Source organism: Platalea leucorodia (assembly GCF_965183815.1).
Source record: "Platalea leucorodia genome assembly, chromosome: Z".
Classification (NCBI taxonomy): Eukaryota; Metazoa; Chordata; class Aves; order Pelecaniformes; family Threskiornithidae; genus Platalea; species Platalea leucorodia.
In genome coordinates this window covers 86,502,299-86,522,269 of record NC_138858.1, presented here as the reverse complement: position 1 = coordinate 86,522,269, position 19,971 = coordinate 86,502,299, and the positions used below count along the sequence as shown (strand labels likewise).

Below are 19,971 nucleotides of genomic sequence, written 5' to 3'. Positions count from 1 at the left end.
GTTTTCCCAAAGAAGCATCATTTCTTATCTTGGTAAATACAATGATAAATTTATGAACTTGTAAGAATCTTTATATATTGCAGTTTGATGATTGTAATTATTTAATGTGCATTTAACAGATTTAAAAAGGCATTATCTGACAGATTTTAAACAGTATGCGCTGGGGAATAATCACTGAGCATGAAATATTTCTCATGGTGTTCCTCTGGGATTGGCACTCAGACTGGCGTGTTTCACCAACAGAGTAAATATACACAGTCACTCGCATTTCGTTTGCACATGGCACAGGAGGTGATGAAATGACCACTCATACAGATTGGTCTAGTTCAGCCAATAAATTGGATCCGTGTCAAAAAAAAGGTGTCGTAATGCACATAGTGCAAGTTAAATGTAAGACCACATAATGAAGGCTGTACTTACCCGACAATAAACTGGAGGTGGGTTCCTCTGAGTTTACTGGGCACTCTTGACCACATGGGAGCATGGCATGGTGCTAAGGCAAAAAGGCTCAGTGTGATCCTTGAATGTATAGGCAAAGGGGCAGTCTGTCATAGAACCATAGCATTGCTTAGGTTGGAGAAGACCCTTAAGATCATCAGGTCCAACTGTTAACCTAGCACTAAGTCCATCACTAAACCATGTCCTCAAGCACCACAGCTACCCGTCTTTTAACCTCCAGGGATGGGGACTCAACCACTTCCCTGGGCAGCCTGTTCCAATGCCTGACCACCCTTTCGGTGAAGAAGTTTTTCCTAATATCCAACCTAAACTTCCGCTGGCGCAGCTTGAGGCCATTTCCTCTTGTCCTATTGCTTGTTACTGGGGAGAAGAGACCGACCCCCACCTCGCTACAGCCTCCTTTCAGGTAGTTGTAGGGAGCGATACTCAGCCTCCTTTTCTCCAAACAACCCCAGCTCCCTCAGCTGCTCCTTGTAAGACTTGTGCTCCAGACCCTTCACCAACTTCGTTGCCCTTCTCTGGACACACTCCAGCACCTCCATGTCCTTCTTGTAGTGAGGGCCCCAAAAGTGAACAGAGTATTCGTGCGGCCTCGCCAGTGCCGAGTGCAGGAGGCCAAGGCAGGGGTTTGATACTAACTCTGCACAGGGCATTTGTGATGCTGCCCTTTTGCAATGCAGGAATTTAGCATCAGTCAGGATTGTAGATGGTGCAGGAAAGAGCTTCAGGACTATTTAGAGAGTTTAAAGGGAGCTCAGGCTTTGAGGTTTGAACCTCCTCTCTGTTGTAACAAATTTTAAATGGCTATTGAAGCCACAGGAATATTTAAATTTTATAATCTACCCTTTGCTCCTAAACAAAAATAAAACAACACCAAAACTCCTGAGCCCAGAATCCTTGTATACTGGCAGTGGTGATTTATTTGCCAGTGAGTGTGACCATTTTGAAATCAAGAAACACTCTGTAAAGTGTCTTACAAATATCACAGAGATTTTTGCACATAAACTGATGTGCTTCATATCTAGTAATGGCAGTAGTGCGAAACAATACATACGAGCCAGAGAAAATATAAGACTGAAATTTGGCCGAATGCAACTTTTTTGCCAACTTCTTTTGAAGCTTGACCAACATCTTTGCATGCCATTATAATTCCTGACTCCATATCTCAGTGTGCTCTACCTTCTGTTTTGCTGCTACCAAGTATTGTGCTGCTGACAACTGTTGCTTGCCTGTCTGGGCAGCGTTTGGTACATGTGCAAAAGGGATATTCTCCAACTGTATGCTGAAGGTGGAGAATAACAAAAAACTTTTAAAAGGCCTAGGAAAACTGGGATTAATCGAGGATGGAGACGTACCTTCATGCTTGTGAAGCATGTCAGTGTGTGAAACGTGGGCAAGGAGAGAAAAAGGGGAGGGGGGCTGGTTGGCTGATTTTGTTTGTTCTTTTTACTAAGCCAGGAAGTGGGAAATACCGTACATACCAAGAGGGATTTTAAAAAGCAGACAGTTTAATCACTTAATAGATCTCACTTTATTGCAATCATGATTTAACAGGAAAGTTTTGCTATTCTGAAGGAGAACAGGTACTCTCTAATAAATTAGATGAAGCACATAATTTTATGTTAAATATGACTGAGATATACTTAAGATTTTTTAAGGATATGGAGTTTGCAAACTTGAGTATATATAAAACTGAATATGTATAAAACTCAACCCTGTTAAGAGCATAACTGGGAAATAACAGGAAAATTTTCCGTATATGATCCTTAAATTGAGAGAACACTAGAGAGAACAAAATTGTGTCACCATATAATTAAAGACTGACGATGCACACAGACAATATTTAAGTTGGGGCTACATGTGGAATATTAATTCAGACATTTGCTAACTTTTGAATGTTTCATTTTGCTATGTTAATGATGTTCATTTAGCATATGTTATCTACTTTTCTTTACCGTATCTTGGAGTGATGTACTTGAAATTAGTTTAAATAGGTAAGTAGGACTTATAAATGATTGATGTGGGTTTTTCCTGTCTAAATGACATAATAAATAATTGTTGGAATACCTTGGATACATAAGCAGAATCACTCTCTTTATCAGACCAAAATAATGCTTTTCCTCCTTTCATTCCAGTCACTAAAGTGTTATGTTAGGAATAGATATGAGTATTCTGAAGCACTTGCTTTTGCAGATCCACCAGAATTCTTTTTCTGTGGTTCTCTGAGTCCCACTTATTTTAAATTCCCAATTACCTATCAAATTCATGACTAAAGAAACTGTTAATATTGCCAACTTAATTGCATATTTTGCATTCTTTAGAAAGTATGTATGTACCATTTCTTTCATCACGTCCTGCAACAGGGAATACTGACATTTATTAGTCCATCTCATATATGACAAAGGTTTTTTTGGTGTTGCTTTCTTACTACAGAAAAATAAAAAGTGCACAAACAGAAATGAATCCAATATGGGCTGACCCTTTATTCTATTAGAGCAGGCTGTTCTGCATGCATGTATAAAAATAATAATCAGTCATTAATAAACACTGAACATTTGTAATGAAGGTCTGGTTCCAAGACCAACTCAGTCTGAGCATCTTCAGTGGATTAATTGCTATGAGATCATATATCTCAGCTGCAGAAAGGCTAAATGGAAGTTTTAATGTGCTGCAAGCCAGCTGCATCAATGTGACTTATTCCCTCTAGTCAAGCAACATCAATTTCAGAAGCAGCTATTATCCACACCCTTTCTTTTAGGGTTCTTTTTTAATATTATAAATTGCTATTACAGAAGAATTGGAATTGGAAACGTTTCTAATTAGTACCTTCCTTTTGAAGGCTAAGATTTTAAATTACTCCTGATCTATTACTGAATCTGTTAGGAAAAAATCAGGTATCCTCTTCTAAAGCAGCACTTTCTTCTCTTCCCTTGGAAGGGGAAGGGATAAACTTCCTTAGAAGTGTCTCTCTTCCAAGACCCTAGTCTGAAATGAATTTGGCACTGGATCTCCACAAAGATGCAAAGCAGGAAGAGTAGTTGTTGCTGTATATATGTGCAATAAGAGCTCTAAAGCACGTAACTGGTCCACATCCCCAACCCCATGCAGCACAATTATGTAGTTCAGCTGCCTCACAAGCCTCAATACCTTTAAAGAAGAGCACAGGATTTTCTCTTTTTCTTAATTAATTAAAAGGACCATCTGATAGAATATGTAGCACACAATCTTAAATTAGGTTAGAGGATTAGTTTAGAGGATTTATTGTGTGTAGTTTGCATGTATTCACAGAATGAAGAACAAAATTCTCATATTAAATGGGGTGTAATTTTTAAGGAGATCCATACTTAGTGTCAGAATCTGATGCCCAGTACATACTTAAACTGTCTCGTCTAATCCTTCATAAATTCCCCTGCCAACATAACTAGATTTGTGCCACTGCTTCCACCGACATCTTTAGTTGAGGGAATCCCAGGAGTGTTACCAGATCATTTTATACGCTGCCAGTGTAATGGATTTGTCAAACCACTGCAAGCCAACACAAGTCAGAGCAGAGCCAAGGACACTGTAGGTTATGCTGAGGATGGATTTGGCCCTTTGCAGCATCACCGTCCTGGGAAGCAGCAAGATGACTTGATCATTTTAAAGCTCTAGTCCGTGGTACCCACTGGAGTTTTGCAAATCACCCGAGTATCTTGGCCTGTCTCCTCAAGTCAGTCACTGCACAAATGAACATGACCATGAGCGCCATAGTGCTGATGAGAGAGAAGAAGATTTTTCACATGCCTTTGTGTGACCATTTCTATCAAACTAACAAAGACATGGGAAATGCTAGTACACCGATTCTGTAAACCTTCTGTTTTGAATTTTACAAGATGTAATTAATTTACACAACTCAATTTTAATTTTTACAAGACAAGGATAAAGAAGACAAAAACAGATAGAAGGAATTTGCTTTTCCGTATGTTTTTGTTTCATGACAGGTATTTATAATATCAGTTTTATTAAAGGATATTAAAATATGTAGGCACAAGCCTTTCTCAAGGAAAAACTGCTTGTTGTAGTGTTTCAGCTTGATTTAACCTTAGGGTCACTGCCTCTAGAAACCAAAGCGAACTATGGCGTGAGATGGGTAACAAAGATTTCCAGGACAGAAAATACACAGTTTAACTTGGTGCAAATGATATAGCACCCTCTTGAGGTGGCCACAGGCATCCAGATCTGTCAGACAACTAGAAGGCATTGGTATTGGAAAAATTTTGCCTAAAAAATGCACTGAATCAGTGCATCCCATTTCCAGGTTCTGGTAAAGTGTTAACAACATGGGAGATACCACCATGTAGGGCACATGTAGGCCTGTGAAATTTGTACTTCTTTAGCTGCTGGAAAAAAAGTTAGCCCAATACCAATGGTTAACAGGCAAGATTCAACCAATGTGACTTGTTTGGAAGCTAACTGTTAAAACGATTTAAGTATGAGCCTGATATGCCTCTACCATAGTTTCCAGAGTTGCTAATAAAGCCTTCATCTGTTGTCCAGAGGAAAAAAACATGTTTGCAGATATTTCTTGAAGAAACTGTGGTAGCTTTTGAAAAGTTTCTAGCTCTCTAAAATATCTATCTACTAACCAATGTGCAGAAAATGTATTTTTCATCTTACAGTCATTATGAGCCATTACTGGAAGTCCATTTGAACAAGCTACCTCTCTGAGAGTTAAAGTAAAGGGTGAAGAAAGATTATAAACTGAACAAAAATTCAGCAGCATCTTATTAAATAAAATCAACCACAGTTCTCTTTGCTGACTGCAAAAATCTTGTTCTGTGCGTTCATAGAAGCTTTCGATGTTCTCTTCTGGACGAACAACATTCAAAAGTTCTTGCTTCACTGGTATGGACTCAACATAATCCAGTGGCAATTTTCCATTGGAGTCCCTCTGCTCTAGAAGGACTGGTCCTGCAAGGAAAACATAAACATTAATAATAACAGCACATGTGATTTGGCAGCCGAACAAGATTTTGCTTTGGTTTTTGCCAGAAGCTAGGAGTCTGTTTAAATTCCGTTTCGTACTAAGTTATGTTGATGCAACCAATGAGTTACACATTTGCAATACAATCTAGAACGTGTAGAGAGACCCTTTGTAACAGTTTCTTTACAATATTGTCTTAATTTTCTTCCCAGTTTTGCTAGGTTAAAAGCCAAGGGTTATTGTATAGAAATGGAAAAGAAATTCAAATGTTGCTTATGCTAAAATTTCAAGTAACGACATATAGACTATGTAAAAATGTAATGTTATTGCTGTTGTAAAATTACATTAAGTAAGTATTTTATAGATCAGGTTATTTGCTGACACTGACTCCAAATTAAAGGCATGTTACTATGATAGTCTATTTTACTTTTCTGGATGGTGTGGTCAACCTTGTCCTAGGCCAGGCAGCAAGGTAAAATATTGAGGTAGGAATCCTAGTCTCCCCTAACAACTGAGTTTCAAAATTTGGTCCTAACAGATTTCTGAAATGCCAAAATTTATTACTTTAATAAATAGATTTAAAGTAAGCAAATGGGACATGTTTTACTTGTTCAGATTATACTACATTCTTTTGGTATTTCTTGTTTATTAGTACAATAGAGCTATTAATATTTCAATAGTTTACAGATGTCTTGATAAGTTTACAAAAGGCCACATCAGTAAGAAAAAATGAAGGCAGTTAACATGCTACAGGTGGTGTTTTTCAAAGATGAACACATCAGGAATCTTCTTACATAAATTTGGGTTACTATGCTAAAGTAATGACGCAATTTTAACTTGAACACATTTTCAGAAATATATTTTAGTTACAAAAGGTAATTCACTGCATTACATATCCATACTAGAGGTTTTAACTTTGCTGTGATTAGAGCTGTATTGTTTTACTCCACCACTGATTATGCAATATAATTAAATTTTGCAAGCTGAAGGTTTTTTAGAGAAAGAAAGTGAAAAAAGTTTTCGCAGAGATGTGTTCTAAATTATTGAGTAAATCCACACTGAATGGGTAACATGCTTTCTACCATAGTCTTGTCAGCTATTTGACAGGCCAAAACCCAGAGTGTGACAAAGGCAAAGATAAGGGCACATGCAGCCTTATAGTTGCCAGAAAACCTTGATGAATGCAAGTGCAAGTAGAGCTCTTCCCCTAGGACAACAGGATCATCCACTACCTATTCTTCACAATAGCCCAGGAAAAATGCACATCTGTCAGTGCAATGCCATTTCCAATTGAGCAGCTAGGCTTACTATAATATTGGCTATTGCATCACTTAGACCGATTGAACTGAGCCCAGGTATTGGCTTGGCATGTCAGATACATGGTTCAGTAGATATATAAAACACCTGGGAGCCACAGAACTGAAGCTCAGCAAACACAGAGGTAGAACTGCAGAGGAATGTATTGATTATGAGCCGGTGCTTGCACAACAGACACAGAAATAGCCTTTAGGGGGCAGGAGAAGACTGTAAATACAGAGGATCTTATGCCAAGAATGAAATAAAATTTTGTTTCTCTACCTTAATTAAGTAATAGGCCATCTAAATACAGTGCATTCTTCTGTCTCATGGCTATAGGCAGAATGACTTTTATTGAAAAAATTTGGACTCAGCATATAATGCACAGAGATTAAACTAACACAGTAGGTCAATGGTAAGGATATTGCAAATACTTATTTTAGTAAATGAATTAAAAGAAGGAAGAGTTGATATCCAAGACCATTCTTTGCAGTTGTTTTTTAAAAAAACATGCTAAGTTAATTATATTGATACAGTATATTTCAAGACAAGATACAAGGTCCCTGTCACTGAACAAAAAATATTGTTCAAAACATTTATCATGTGTCTGCCTAAGGGGCAATGTATCTTTTTTTACAAACTAAGGCATCCCTCCCACTATTATCCCTAAACAGCAGTTATCACAATTACAATATAGATTCCTTTCTTAAACTAATTACCAAGCTAATTGTGTTCTTCAAAGACCATCACATTAATTTTCATAAATGCTGAACAAATTTATGTTGAAATACATGAATATATAGCAATTTACTGATCTATTTTTGCATCATGGTAAAAATAGATCAAAACAAAAGAAAATCCTTAGCTTTGCTTGGTGACTAGGTAATCTTTATCTTCATTAATGAGTTTGGAGAATATAGTTACAATGCATATGGTGTAAAACACAGAATAAAAACATTACCATATTGGAAAAAAATGTGAAAATCCTGGTTAATTTCATATTCAGCTGATCAAGATAAGTGTGAAAACAGTATTATTTTTATTGTGACCAAAACAGCTTGGCTTAAAAATGTTTTAAAATAAATATTTCATAATAACATTGTATTTTAAGCAACTATTAAGAAAAACACCATGAACTTCATATGGACTCAGAACAGTAGATAATTTCCCTAAACCAGTTTAGCATAAATGCACTCACCCCCATGCTGAAGTAGCAACTTGCCAATTTCTACATGTCCATTTGACAGTGCATCATGCAAAGGAGTCACCCCGTCCACTTGACTGAGCAGGTCTACCTCTGGACAACGTTGCAAAATTTCACGGACACACACTGTGCTGCCATGGTTACAGGCTTCATGCAAAGGCGTCCAGCCAGCATAGTCTGAATTATAAATCAAGGGAAGTTTTAAAACAGCAGAAGTAGTACTAAAATGTTAATAATGTAATTCATTAGACAGCAAAACACTTTACTTTTCAGTATTCATCATGGCTACAGTGGCAGTTTGTGATTTCAAAACAAGAAATTCTATTGAAAAACACCTGAAAAAAATTAAACAGCATTTTAAAAAATCAATAGAAAATGTGATGTTAAAACACACTTTAGTTATAAGCTAACCTTTCCTCAATTTTTGCTAGAAAGTCCTCATTTTGTGTTGTTTAACATAATAAAGACAGTTTTAGTAGTATAAATACAAACTTTATCACCAAACAGATATTAATACAGTTCTTTAGCTGGCTTAATTTCTTAGTTCTGTAGAGAAAATGAATAACTTACCTTTAGCATTAATGTCTGTTCCAGGGAAAGAGAGAAGCTGAATCAATCTCTCCACTTTGTTACTTATGCAAGCTTTATGCAGGGCTGTCTCTCCTACCATAAAAAATTAATAGATTACACTAGACTAGGCAAGATAGCAACTAAAGAAAATAATCAAAGTGCCTGGAACTAGGAGACCTGGCTATATGCCAGAAAATTCAATAATGAGTAAGATTTTCCTTTATCCTGTTTAACCATCTTTTAAGAAAATTCAAAAAAAACCCACAGAGCTTCTGTTCCACCAGAGATCCAGCAATGAAATTGTATTGCAAACGGTTTAACACAGGAATTATCTCCCCCCAGTTCAAGGTTTAAAGCTTCAATCACACTATAAAAGCACCAAGTGATCACAGAACACCAAAAATACTGGGTTTTGAAGCAATAAAACTTTAGAGTGCAGTTGCCCTCCCTTAAATTTATTCATGAACCTACGTTAAAATGTATGGTTCTTTTTACACAGCATTTATAGCTTAATTCAAATGAATGTTTCTGGCTAAGCACGAGTGCCTCTACACACTGAAGTATAATTCAGAACTTCAAATCCGTTAACAGATGGTTTGCTGTTTCTCAATAGGCTGTCTGACTTGGCTACAGTAGCAAGGGAAGGGGGGAAAGAGAGAGAGAGAGAAATAAATGAAGGGGTCCTAATAATAATAATAATAAAAAAAAGAAAATCCATGCAAAAAAATCCCGTGCATAAAAATTCCAAGCCTTAGTACCATGTAAAGCTGAAGTAAGTGTGAAAAATTGAACAGCAAGCAACTGAGAACTGCTGCTTATATGTAAAGACACCATTAGTTTCTGCATGATAAGAACTTCAGACCCATTCTAAACGCTGTTTTGCTTTCACTAAATGATTAGGTTTGAACAAGAGCCAGAGGAAAATCTTGATGCCAGGTGAAAGATGATGCAACAAACATCTTAGAAATGAAAAATATCTCAGGCTGAATCTCTCAACCTGTGCGATAAGATTTACATGGTATATTTTGTTATATTAATACCTTCACTATGTAAATCTGTCAGCTCCATACTCGTTCTTTCAACAGAAGATACTACTTACAATTTTGGCAGGGGAAGAATAGAAAAAAAATAGTTGGGTGGGTTTTTTTTTTGCGCTAGTCCTTCAGCTCACTTTTCTTTGTAGAAGTCAGCATGTAATAATTCACATCAATTTTACTTGCAAAAGCAATAAAGAGAAAGGGAACCAATTTTAAAAATGCATGGTCTGGCTCTGTTACTGAAGCTCTCTTAAATCCCAAAAGAGGGTGAGGGGTTTTTTTGTCCTTCAGTGTTTGTGATACAATTCTGGTTTTAATTTTTTGAACAATCCCAGCTTGCTTTTGCCAGTTTTTTTCTAAGCCTTCTCTTGGGTGCCATAATTAATATAGTTGTGTTTTAAGTGATGTAGGTAAATTTCTGATGACGAAGATGATGAAAAGTAGTTCCAGCAAGTAATTCTGTTCAGGCTCATGTGAAGTACAATTTATTAAATTTGTATAATAAGTAGGAACCGAATGAATTACTGCAGTGCTGTTTTATTCCTTAGGTACTTGGGTTCCAGTATAGCTAAGACAAAAGCCAAATGCCTTTCATAGTCTGGGCTGAATGCCTGGAAGAAAACAGTCCATATGCTTAACACAGCTATGTAACATAGCATACTCCTCAGTCTTTGTTCACAAAATGTCTAGGACTGAAAGAGATGAAGACTGAATTATACTTTCAAATCAGAAGACGTTGATCCTACCAAGCACAGGTTGAGGTGGATTAGCAAAGTAAGGCGGGCAAGACTGGAATGAGCTCACACAAGCTGTACACTGTATTTAATATCTGTGAGGGGGAGGGGAATGAAGAAGGCAGCTTTATTCCACCATATATACAATTCCTCCTTTTAAACAGACACCAGAAAAAAGAAACACAAACCGTAAGAAAATAATTCTTGGGTATAAGCCATCATTTTAGTTCAGCATTCATCAGGACAAGATTTTTAAACCTGAAACTGTCGATTCTAACCATATAAAGTTCTTAAGATAAATTAGATATATAGAATACCTTTAATATTTCGCCTGTACAAATGTACCTCTTCAGCCAAAAGGTAGGAATTCTCTTTGGTGTATGAAGCCTCAACTTTTGCTTTTGCTCTAAGCTTCTTTGCCAATCGAGGGCACTTATTAACGATTAAGTCACTGAAAAGAGAGCAAAGGGGACACGTCTAAAATCACTATTATATATTTTAAGATAATGTATATGTACTTAATGCTTTTAGATGTGTATGTACAGTATACTTAGATCTATCCACTTCAGAGTTATTTCTGAAATATTTTACTTACATAATTTCTATGTCATTTAATTAGAACCATATTTAAAACAGTAATAAAATTAAATTACCCACAATTAAACTTTATTTAAAGGTAATTCTATGAACAGTTCAACTTCTCTATGTGCACTTTAATATTGGGAAAATATAACTACATCAGTTTGCATGTACACTGAGATGGAGGATGGGGACAAAGGGGGAACCCCAGCCCAGGGGTGCTACAGGTTTACAATGGAGCTTTCTGTCAGTTGCAGTAATTTGTAGACAACAAAACAGGTCATATAAAGTTCAAGAAATGTGTCAGGTCAGAAGCTGTCCCCCAAAGCAGAATAAAACTGGTGATGTTATAGGTATTACTTACGGTAGATCAGGCAGCACTTTGACTTGGTTCTGCTTATCACCGTTTAGCATCTGTAATGCCTTTTGAGACTCAGGGCATGGCTGTTGCCCTATTTTCTTCTTCTTTGCTTTATTTATCTTTCTTGTCTCCTGCATCCCTACCTCTTGCAAAGCAGGCGAATAGGAACAGACCTGTTGCAAAAGTAACATTTTCAATGACTTTGTATACAGTGAATTAAAATGCAGTCAATTTTCTTTTGTTACACTTCATGCAAAGCAGTCATCCCCAACTCACAGCTTGCTGTATCTAAGATTTAAAAAATATGATCCCTAAATGATTGCATATAGAGATTGTTTAAAGTTGTCTTCTGCAATCTTTTTTATATTCTTGTAATTCACTCTTTATACTGGTGTCAGAGGTGAGTGGGTTGTGTCTGAGCCAGAAAGTGGGAAATTCTAGACCTTTCATTTTTTTGGTAGCTGAGAAAATTTTGAACACTTCAGCTGGACATAAGACTGAAGTAAAGCTAATTGATTCTCAGGTACTTAATGAAAGTATTTACAAGCTTCCTGCCCAACCCAGGGAGCAAAACCCAGGCACCAATTTGGTAAAGGAATACTCATTCCCCTCCTTTATCCCTTCTAAGATGAGGGGTTGGATTAAACCTTTGAGCATTGCAAAGGCAATAAGCCAGTTATCTCTTAGGTGCTCTCTCATTATTAGGATAGCTTTGGACATTGTAGATATTTTGGCTTCTTTCCAGTAATACAGAGCTTCCAGCCCACCTATACTGCTTGTTTTAAAAAGCCATAGAAGTTTCTGCATTTTGGAAAAAGCATAGGAAGAAGTTCAGTGAGGGGACTCATTCAACAATTACACAATGATTATACCTGAAGAAAGAAATTAAAGAAGGCTTTGAGTACCTAGCAGATCATTGTAGATTCTGCAGGCAACTTGGAATGGGTGAGGGACACCTTCCTTGCACCTTCACTGTACATTTACCACCAGAGAGTAGGAGGGCACTATTTGAACCCATAGAAAAGCCTAGCTGATAAGATGCTGTATGAGAAGAGCTGGCAAAATTGGACGATAGTTACTATTTATTATATGGAACAAGAAAGGAGGCACAGTAATGCTAAGGAAAGCCACAAAAAGCACATGAACTTGTTTCAAGCATTACAAAAATTTACGTTTAAGTAGTTGCAGAGAGTGAACAGTAGTCATGGCAATACTAAAAATAGCAATTTCTGCTGCATATGTGTTGGGAACATACATTAAATATTAGATATATAGTTGGCTTATTTTTAAAATTCTGACAGTCTTTTGTTCAAGCTCTGTTTAAACATGATACGTTAATAAACAATGACTTCTGTTCACAATAAACCCCTGTAAAATTCAGGAAAACTTATATATGGAGAAATGTATAAAGGTGTAAATTTGTTTTTCTTTTACTCTACCTGTAGAATTTTAGGACATATAGAAACAGTTATGGATTCCATATTCTGTTTAGTCGTTAGTATTAAGATTACTGAAATGAGGCTCTAAGTTAGGGCATGTCATTACTGTGTGATGTCCCTGATTTGCCTGCATCCTGCCAGCAGTCATGGTTTTGAGAATTTCTTTCACAGCTTTCATCATGTATTTCCTCACCAACTATCACAAATCGTGATTTGAAGGCAGGAAAAGGTTTGCAAGTAGAAGAAAGTTTTTAAGAGGAGAAATTAACAGGAATACACTGTAGTTCAAAATCATAAAAGCTTGTATGTAACAAATGCTTGGACCCAGTAGAATAATAGACTGTAACTTCTTCAAAAAACCTGAAGGAAAAGATAACCCAGGATAATCACACTATATTTGGCATTTTCCTTAATTACAAATATAACATTGCCATAAAGTTTACATCAGAGATTATTTTTAAAAGCTTTCATTGTGACTTTTCATGTTAACTGCATGTAAACAGATTAATCAGGTGTTACAAATTCTTTGGCAAGAAAAATATTACCATTGTTTTGAACCCAGATCTCAGGCAAAGAGAAATTTAAATGCAGTAGAGTCTATCTACAGGTGGAAAACAATGCATGCAATGAGCATGACCTTAAGACCACAAATGAAAGATATTTTCCAAGTCTTTCATTAAACCAATTACTTGTAAAATACTTAAGTGCAATAGGTTATTAAGGAGTAGAAGAGTTACTTACTATTTTCTGAAGAGAAAGAGGTTCAGTAGAAATAGTTATATTCCTCTGTGAACACATTTTTTTAAAAACTGCTTCTGCGACAAACATTTGAAGCCAGAGGGATGGTATGGAACAAATGAACATTTTTAACTCACATATCGAAAAATCTGGATAAAAGCAAAGGGGGGAAAAAAAGAGCCTTAAAATGAGAATATACAAACCTGTACATCTAGAGTTATCTAAAAGATAGCTCTTCCAGACTTTTTTTCTGCTATTGCAGATTCAGAAGCTATTCTCCATGAGAATTACTAAAAATACTCATATTAAAAAAGATTTTTTCCATCATCTGATAATAAGACCAGCTTCTAAGAGAATGGTCAACAGATTTTAAAAGGCAAAGCACCACTTTTTATGTGAAACTTTTTAAAAAAATGCTCTAAACACAATGTTATAAAAGTTACACCTTGATTTTGAGAATGAAGTTATTTATTTGGGAATTTATGCAAGTGATCACCTTTAAAATCTGTAAATGACACAATACAAACACAATTCAGATAAAATATATGACACATGAACAAAGAAATCTGCAAGTAATGCAGGGTAACCTATAAATTCTATATTAAAATTGACCGTAAGCAAATTTCAACCCCATTCAGATGTACCAAATAGTTCATACTGTTTCAAAAAAACCCAAAACAGACAGTGGCAGAAGAATATATATCTATATCTGTATCTGTATCTACATCTATATCTATCTCAATGTGTATCAGGCATATGTCTGGCCTACCTCTCTTTTTTTTTTTGGAAAAGGAGACAGAGTGACTGAATTTTCTAAGAGTGATATTTGTGTTTTGATTCTAGCAAAATAATTCTGTCAAAATGGCAACTGAATCAGGTGGAAAGCAAGGTCTGCTACCAGGAATAAAGTCTTTATTGTACTGAGGAAATATTCTGTTCTGCTAAGAAGTGCTCATACATTAACTGTAGACTCAATCAAAACAGAAACACAAGTTTTGAGCATACAGACGTTTTCTACTCTAAGAGCAACAGAATTCAGGAGAACTCTGCAACAGCTTTTTGGGCTTTAAGTGCTGTGGACTGAACCGAGCAGCAATGATTACCAACAGGCCAGAGAATCTTTACTCTTTATAACCAGGATGTGAATTTTGTTCTTGTGAATGCTCTCAATGAAGGAGACCATAGAAAGTATAATTTTCCATTTGTGTACAGGAAAGTAAGAAAGTCTTACAGAAATATATATCCAAGATTCTTCCTATTATATGAAAGCTAGAAAATGCGTTGCAGAGGAGGTAATAGTAGTAGATACTAAAAGCTCCATTGATTTAAATACTATAAAGTTCGAACTGATTTGGCCTTCTAAGACCTAAGGCAGGCTATAACAATTCTGATAATTTGCTTTCTGTAAGACTGGAGTGGAACTATTTGTCTAGAGACTATGATTTTAGTTTCATTTTTTCAGGATAGTTCTTCGCAAGTGTGCAGGTAGGAGAAGGCAGCAACACTTTAAATGAAGCCTATGTACACCTGTCTCTAGAGAAAATGGTGACTGAAACCAGGATATCCATACAGGTGTAACAGCTGAGTTAGTTTTCTCACTATTTCCTAATTGGGGGGAGCGGGAAGCTTTGGTGGGAACGAAGTTTGAAAATAAAATTAAAAACATTCAGTAGTTTTCTTGAGATTATTTTTTGGTCTTTTGAGTTCCTCATTCCCTAGTTGCTAAAAGGACAACCTCAACGAACATTCCATGTTAAATGATAATGGTTCATTTGAGTTGTGACATTTCTCTTTATCTAGTACATTTAATGAGGAACAATACTGATTCATGGGACTAGTTGGAATTTTCCCCCGCCCCCCAAATAAAGTCCATTAAGTCTAACCATTTGGAATGAGACACTAAAATGTTTCATTTGAAGTCTGTATGGGTCAAACAGTTCAGCATAGCTTTTGGACTTATGGCTGAACTGTCTTTAGCAAGCAAGATCAAGTTTGTGGAGTAAAAAATTTCACCTGAGAATTGGCCTGAGCTAAGGTGTCTCCAGTTGCCTCTCTGAAGTTACAGCTTATTGTGATATGCTTAAATCTCTTCCTAAAGTGACAAGAGAGCTCCAAAGATTTTTTTCTTCTTCACACTGTGTAGTCTTGCTTTCGCAGTTAACACCTATTGAGATTTATTTAGAGGGATTTTAATAAGAAAGCCTCTTCTATTTGGTCTTTGCTTGGGACAGACAAACAGACACATACAATAAAACAGTTTCCTGCATAAATACACATCACCCCATAAGACTGCACATCTGCAATAGAAAGTAAAATATAACTTGAAAGTGAACTGAGGCTTTAGTTAGGACTTTGGTGTATCTGATTAAAAGACTTTAAGAGGCCTTTCAAACACTCACCATCACATGAAATGGCAAGGTACTGTGCCAAATCGTCAGCTATCTGATGAAACACATTTCTGTCCATAAGCAAACTTGAGATGATCCAATATTCCACTACAGTTCCAAGAATTGCATTTAATAGACCAGCTATTTCACACCTGAAAGCCTAAATGAAAAAAAAAAAAAGTATGTATAGACCTGTATACTATATAACAAATTCACACTGATAATGTAATAACACTAGAGAGCTTCTTTAGATAAAAGCCCACTCTGTTGCCACATCACTTCTTCACTGACTTTTTCTGCTCAAAAGCTAACTGTTGCAGCCAGGTCAACAAAATTAATATGGCATTGATGCCACATCAATTAAGACTTGGCATTGGAGAAATACAAGTTATTTGAAAATACTTTGTCTAAAACAACATGCAAAATGGGATCAAAGCTTACAAGTACAAAGTGTGATTTTGTTTTAAATTAGGTTTTGTTTAACTGTAAGATTTCAAGTACTGCTTTTATGCTAGTTAACTCTGTTTTAATCTGACTATTACAGGGATCTTATTCTCCCTCCTCTATTAGGATTCTCTTTTCCTAAAGATTTCATCATGACACTAAAGCTCCTTTTGTGACTAACTGTGTATGTCTGTGCCAAAAAGGAAAAGGATGCAAGGTGTTAGCTTCCGGCACAGAAAAAACTTTGGCAGCCAGTCTGCAGGATCAGAAAACTTTCTTCTGCTACCAAAAATTCCAAAGAGACTAGCAGCTGCAAATTTAGAAAGAACATACTTATGGGTATTAGCCTTACCTTTTTCTCCCCTGAACCTGCACAAAATGATCATGTGTAGATAAAAAAGCCAAAGCCTATTTTCTTCAGGAGGCATCAAGACAATATACAGCACTTTAACACGCTAGCCAGAAAGTACAACGAGACAGACAAACATACTTGTTCACCCACGTGAGCACTTCATCAGTATTGGTTGGGTAAAGCACTGGTTCTAGTGCCTGACTTAGTCTGCAAAGGAAAGACAGATCTGTCTACTCAACACCCATGCAGAAATATTTTATGCCATGACTCTGAACTAAGTTATTCCTCTGACCATATGTACAACCACAGAAAATTCGGTATTTATATGTCAGTTTTTAAAGTGCAAATTGGAAGAATATGTGCACCATCATAGGAACACATGAAATTCATTTGCCCAAAGACACCTACCTAAGGCTCTAGTGGAGAATCACTACTGTTACACTAGAGCACCAGCCAATATGGCTGGACAGGCTGGAGAGGTGGGCCTGTGTGAACCTCATGAGGTTCAACAAGGACAAATGCAAGGTCTTGCACCTGGGTCGGGGCAACCCCCAGTATCAGTACAGGCTGGGGGATGAAGGCATTGAGTGCAGCTGTGCCGAGAAGGACTTGGGGGTACTGATAGACGAAAAGCTGGACATGAGCCGGCAATGTGCGCTCACAGTCCAGAAGGCCAACTGTATCCTGGGCTGCATCCAAAGCAGCGTGGCCAGCAGGGCGAGGGAGGGGATTCTGCCCCTCTGCTCTGCTCTGGTGAGACCCCACCTGGAGCCCTGCGTCCAGCTCTGGGGTCCTCAGCACAGGAAGGACATGGACCTGTTGGAGCGGGGCCAGAGGAGGCTGCAAAAATGATCAGAGGGATGGAGCACCTCTGCTATCAAGAAGGGCTGAGAGAGCTGGGGTTGTTCAGCCTGGAGAAGAGAAGGCTGCGGGGAGACCTGACTGCAGTCTTTCAATACTTAAAGAGGGCTTATAAGAAAGATGGGGACAGACTTTTTAAATGGTTTTAAACTAAAAGAGGGTAGATTCAGACTAGATATAAGAAAGAAATTTTTCACAATGAGGGTCGTGAAACACTAGAACGGGTTGCCCAGAGAGGTGGTAGATGCCCCATCCTTGGAAACATTCAAGGACAGGTTGGATGGGGCTCTGAGCAACCTGATCTGGTTGTAGATGTCCCTGCCAATTGCAGGGGGGATGGACTAGATGATCTTTAAAGGTCCCTTCCACCCCAAAGCATTCTATGATTCTATCATATATAGCATTCTAGTAAAAGAGAATGAGCACTTCAAAATGGACAATTTTGGATAAGAGGGTAATTGAACTGAATATGTACTTACTTATTTGTCAGCTTGAGATTTTAAAGAATTACTTAAAGGAAGCAAAACTTTTCTGTCTTTTGCTGTGCTCTCACACCACAGTCAATGGTTTGTCTGATACTCCTTTGAGAACAAAATGTGTTCAAGGTTGGTTTAAAATAATTTAATAGGATTCCCTCAGGAGCTGGAAAGCACCAAAGACTGAAACAGTTTGAGCTTCATCAATAAATCAAATAGACATACGTAAGAGCAAGAGAGACTGTGACACAGATGAGATGTATTATAAAAAGATTACAAAGTAATTTGTCGAAAACCTACATAAATACATAAAACTGTCCCTACAGTTAACAGACTTACTTGTCATTCAAAAGAAAAGGAATAAACACCACTACAAATAAATATTGTGTGGGGAGGCAGTATAATCTGAGTCACTGAAGGCTTTTAAGAACTGGCCAGTGAAAATGTTAGGAATGTGATCTCTGACATCACTTCCAGCCCTACTTCCTCTTACTCTGTTAAGCCCTACTTTATTTGGTTTGCCCCTTGCTTTAGTGTATCATAATACTTTATTGTAGATGAACTGTGGGATCTCATAATAAAAAAAACTGAGAACATTGATACGGCATGTCAACAACATGAAAATAGTGTTTTTCAACTAAAATTTAAATATTTTAAAAGCTACATTACTCCCTATCTTCTGAAGATTCAGGAACAGAAATTGAAGAACTAATTTAAAACATCCGAAATGCATTTAAATTTCCCTTAAGTATGCACACCTCTTTTATCACTGAACCCCAAAGCAAAATACTGGGTGAATAATTTAATTCCATCAATAGTTCTTTGCAGGAAATAAATTACACAAATGCAGCAAACAAGCACAATTTTAAGAGAGATAAGTGAAAGGATCAAGGACCTATAGATATAATCTGAGGTAGATATAGATGTAAAGCACAACTATTTACATTCTTTTTCTTGATTCTAAATCACAACCTTGTATTACTTCATCTGTGAAATATTTTCAAGGAAAGGAGTGGGGAGCGAAAGCTGACCTTGAGGCAGAAGATTGAAATAATGACTGTTAATACTGCAAGTATTAATAATGTTTCACAATCAATCAGATATATAGCTGCATATTAAATGTGGCTGATACTCTAGTTGCAACTACGTTTGCTCAGCTAAGTATCTCCGCACACTGACAAAGACAAACCAGATACTGCCAACTGGTGTAGTCTTGGCTGACATTGTGGTAAAACAACGGTAGTACAAACCAAGAGCTTCTCCTTAATATTTTGAAATAAATCGTTCAATGCTACAAATGAAGAGGAAATGCTCTAATTTACTGAAAGTATCATCTGCTCTAAAAATACTCAAATATTAACATCTTAAAAATATTTTCAATGACAAAACAATACAAAAATAGTAATGAAAACACATGCAATATTAAAAAGGAAAAAGAAGCAAGCATTTCCATTAAACATGGGAATTGCTACCATGTATGACAAAACATCATTGTGCACATAAATAGCTTCTGCTGTCAAACTCAAGAGGCTAAATCTGAGAAAGAAAAGTCTCTTCTACTGCTTTACAACTCTACTGCTGATTTAAAGCTGCAGTTTTTCTGAAGTTTAGATGATATTTTTTAATTACCAGACTAACGTAAAGGGAAAAATACCAACAAATTAAAAAAAAAGTTTCAGCAACAATATTTTTAGAATGTAAGAATAAAGTGTTACAAAGCTAAGTGATCTCTGTATATTAATCAGTGAAAAAGTAAATACACAGGAGCCACCTCATTTTTTTGTAGATATAGAAAAGCAATATTCAGAACATCATATGGAAACTCTTATTCCTAGATATGAAATAACAAGTTAGCCATATAAATGACATGAATTGCTATTTTATTAACAAATGCAACTTTGGATTAAGTAAAAACACACTTAAATGACGGGTTTTTGTTTAGACTGTCATTTAGATAATGGTGTGACTCATGGTCATCGGAACACAAGCCTTCAATTAAGAAAAATTGAGAATACTCAGAAACCACTGATTTTGGTTCTATTATTTACTACTTCAATCTCTAATCAAACTT

At 36.6% G+C, this 19,971-nt stretch overlaps 1 protein-coding gene across 2 annotated transcripts in view; it reads right to left on the bottom strand.

Moving 5' to 3' along the window:
• Window positions 1–4,583: 4,583 nt before the first annotated feature.
• SLF1 (SMC5-SMC6 complex localization factor 1) overlaps window positions 4,584–19,971 on the bottom strand; it is a 41,738-nt gene continuing 26,350 nt past the window's right edge. For both annotated transcript variants that reach the window (XM_082335766.1, XM_082335765.1), the window contains exons 12-17: window positions 15,780–15,927; window positions 13,384–13,529; window positions 11,207–11,376; window positions 10,581–10,714; window positions 7,917–8,099; window positions 4,584–5,409 (exon numbers count right to left, since the gene is read on the bottom strand). In XM_082335766.1, coding sequence (XP_082191892.1) covers window positions 4,925–5,409; window positions 7,917–8,099; window positions 10,581–10,714; window positions 11,207–11,376; window positions 13,384–13,529; window positions 15,780–15,927 — 1,266 coding nt within the window. In that variant the 3' untranslated portion in view covers window positions 4,584–4,924. The remainder of the gene's footprint in view (window positions 5,410–7,916; window positions 8,100–10,580; window positions 10,715–11,206; window positions 11,377–13,383; window positions 13,530–15,779; window positions 15,928–19,971) is intronic.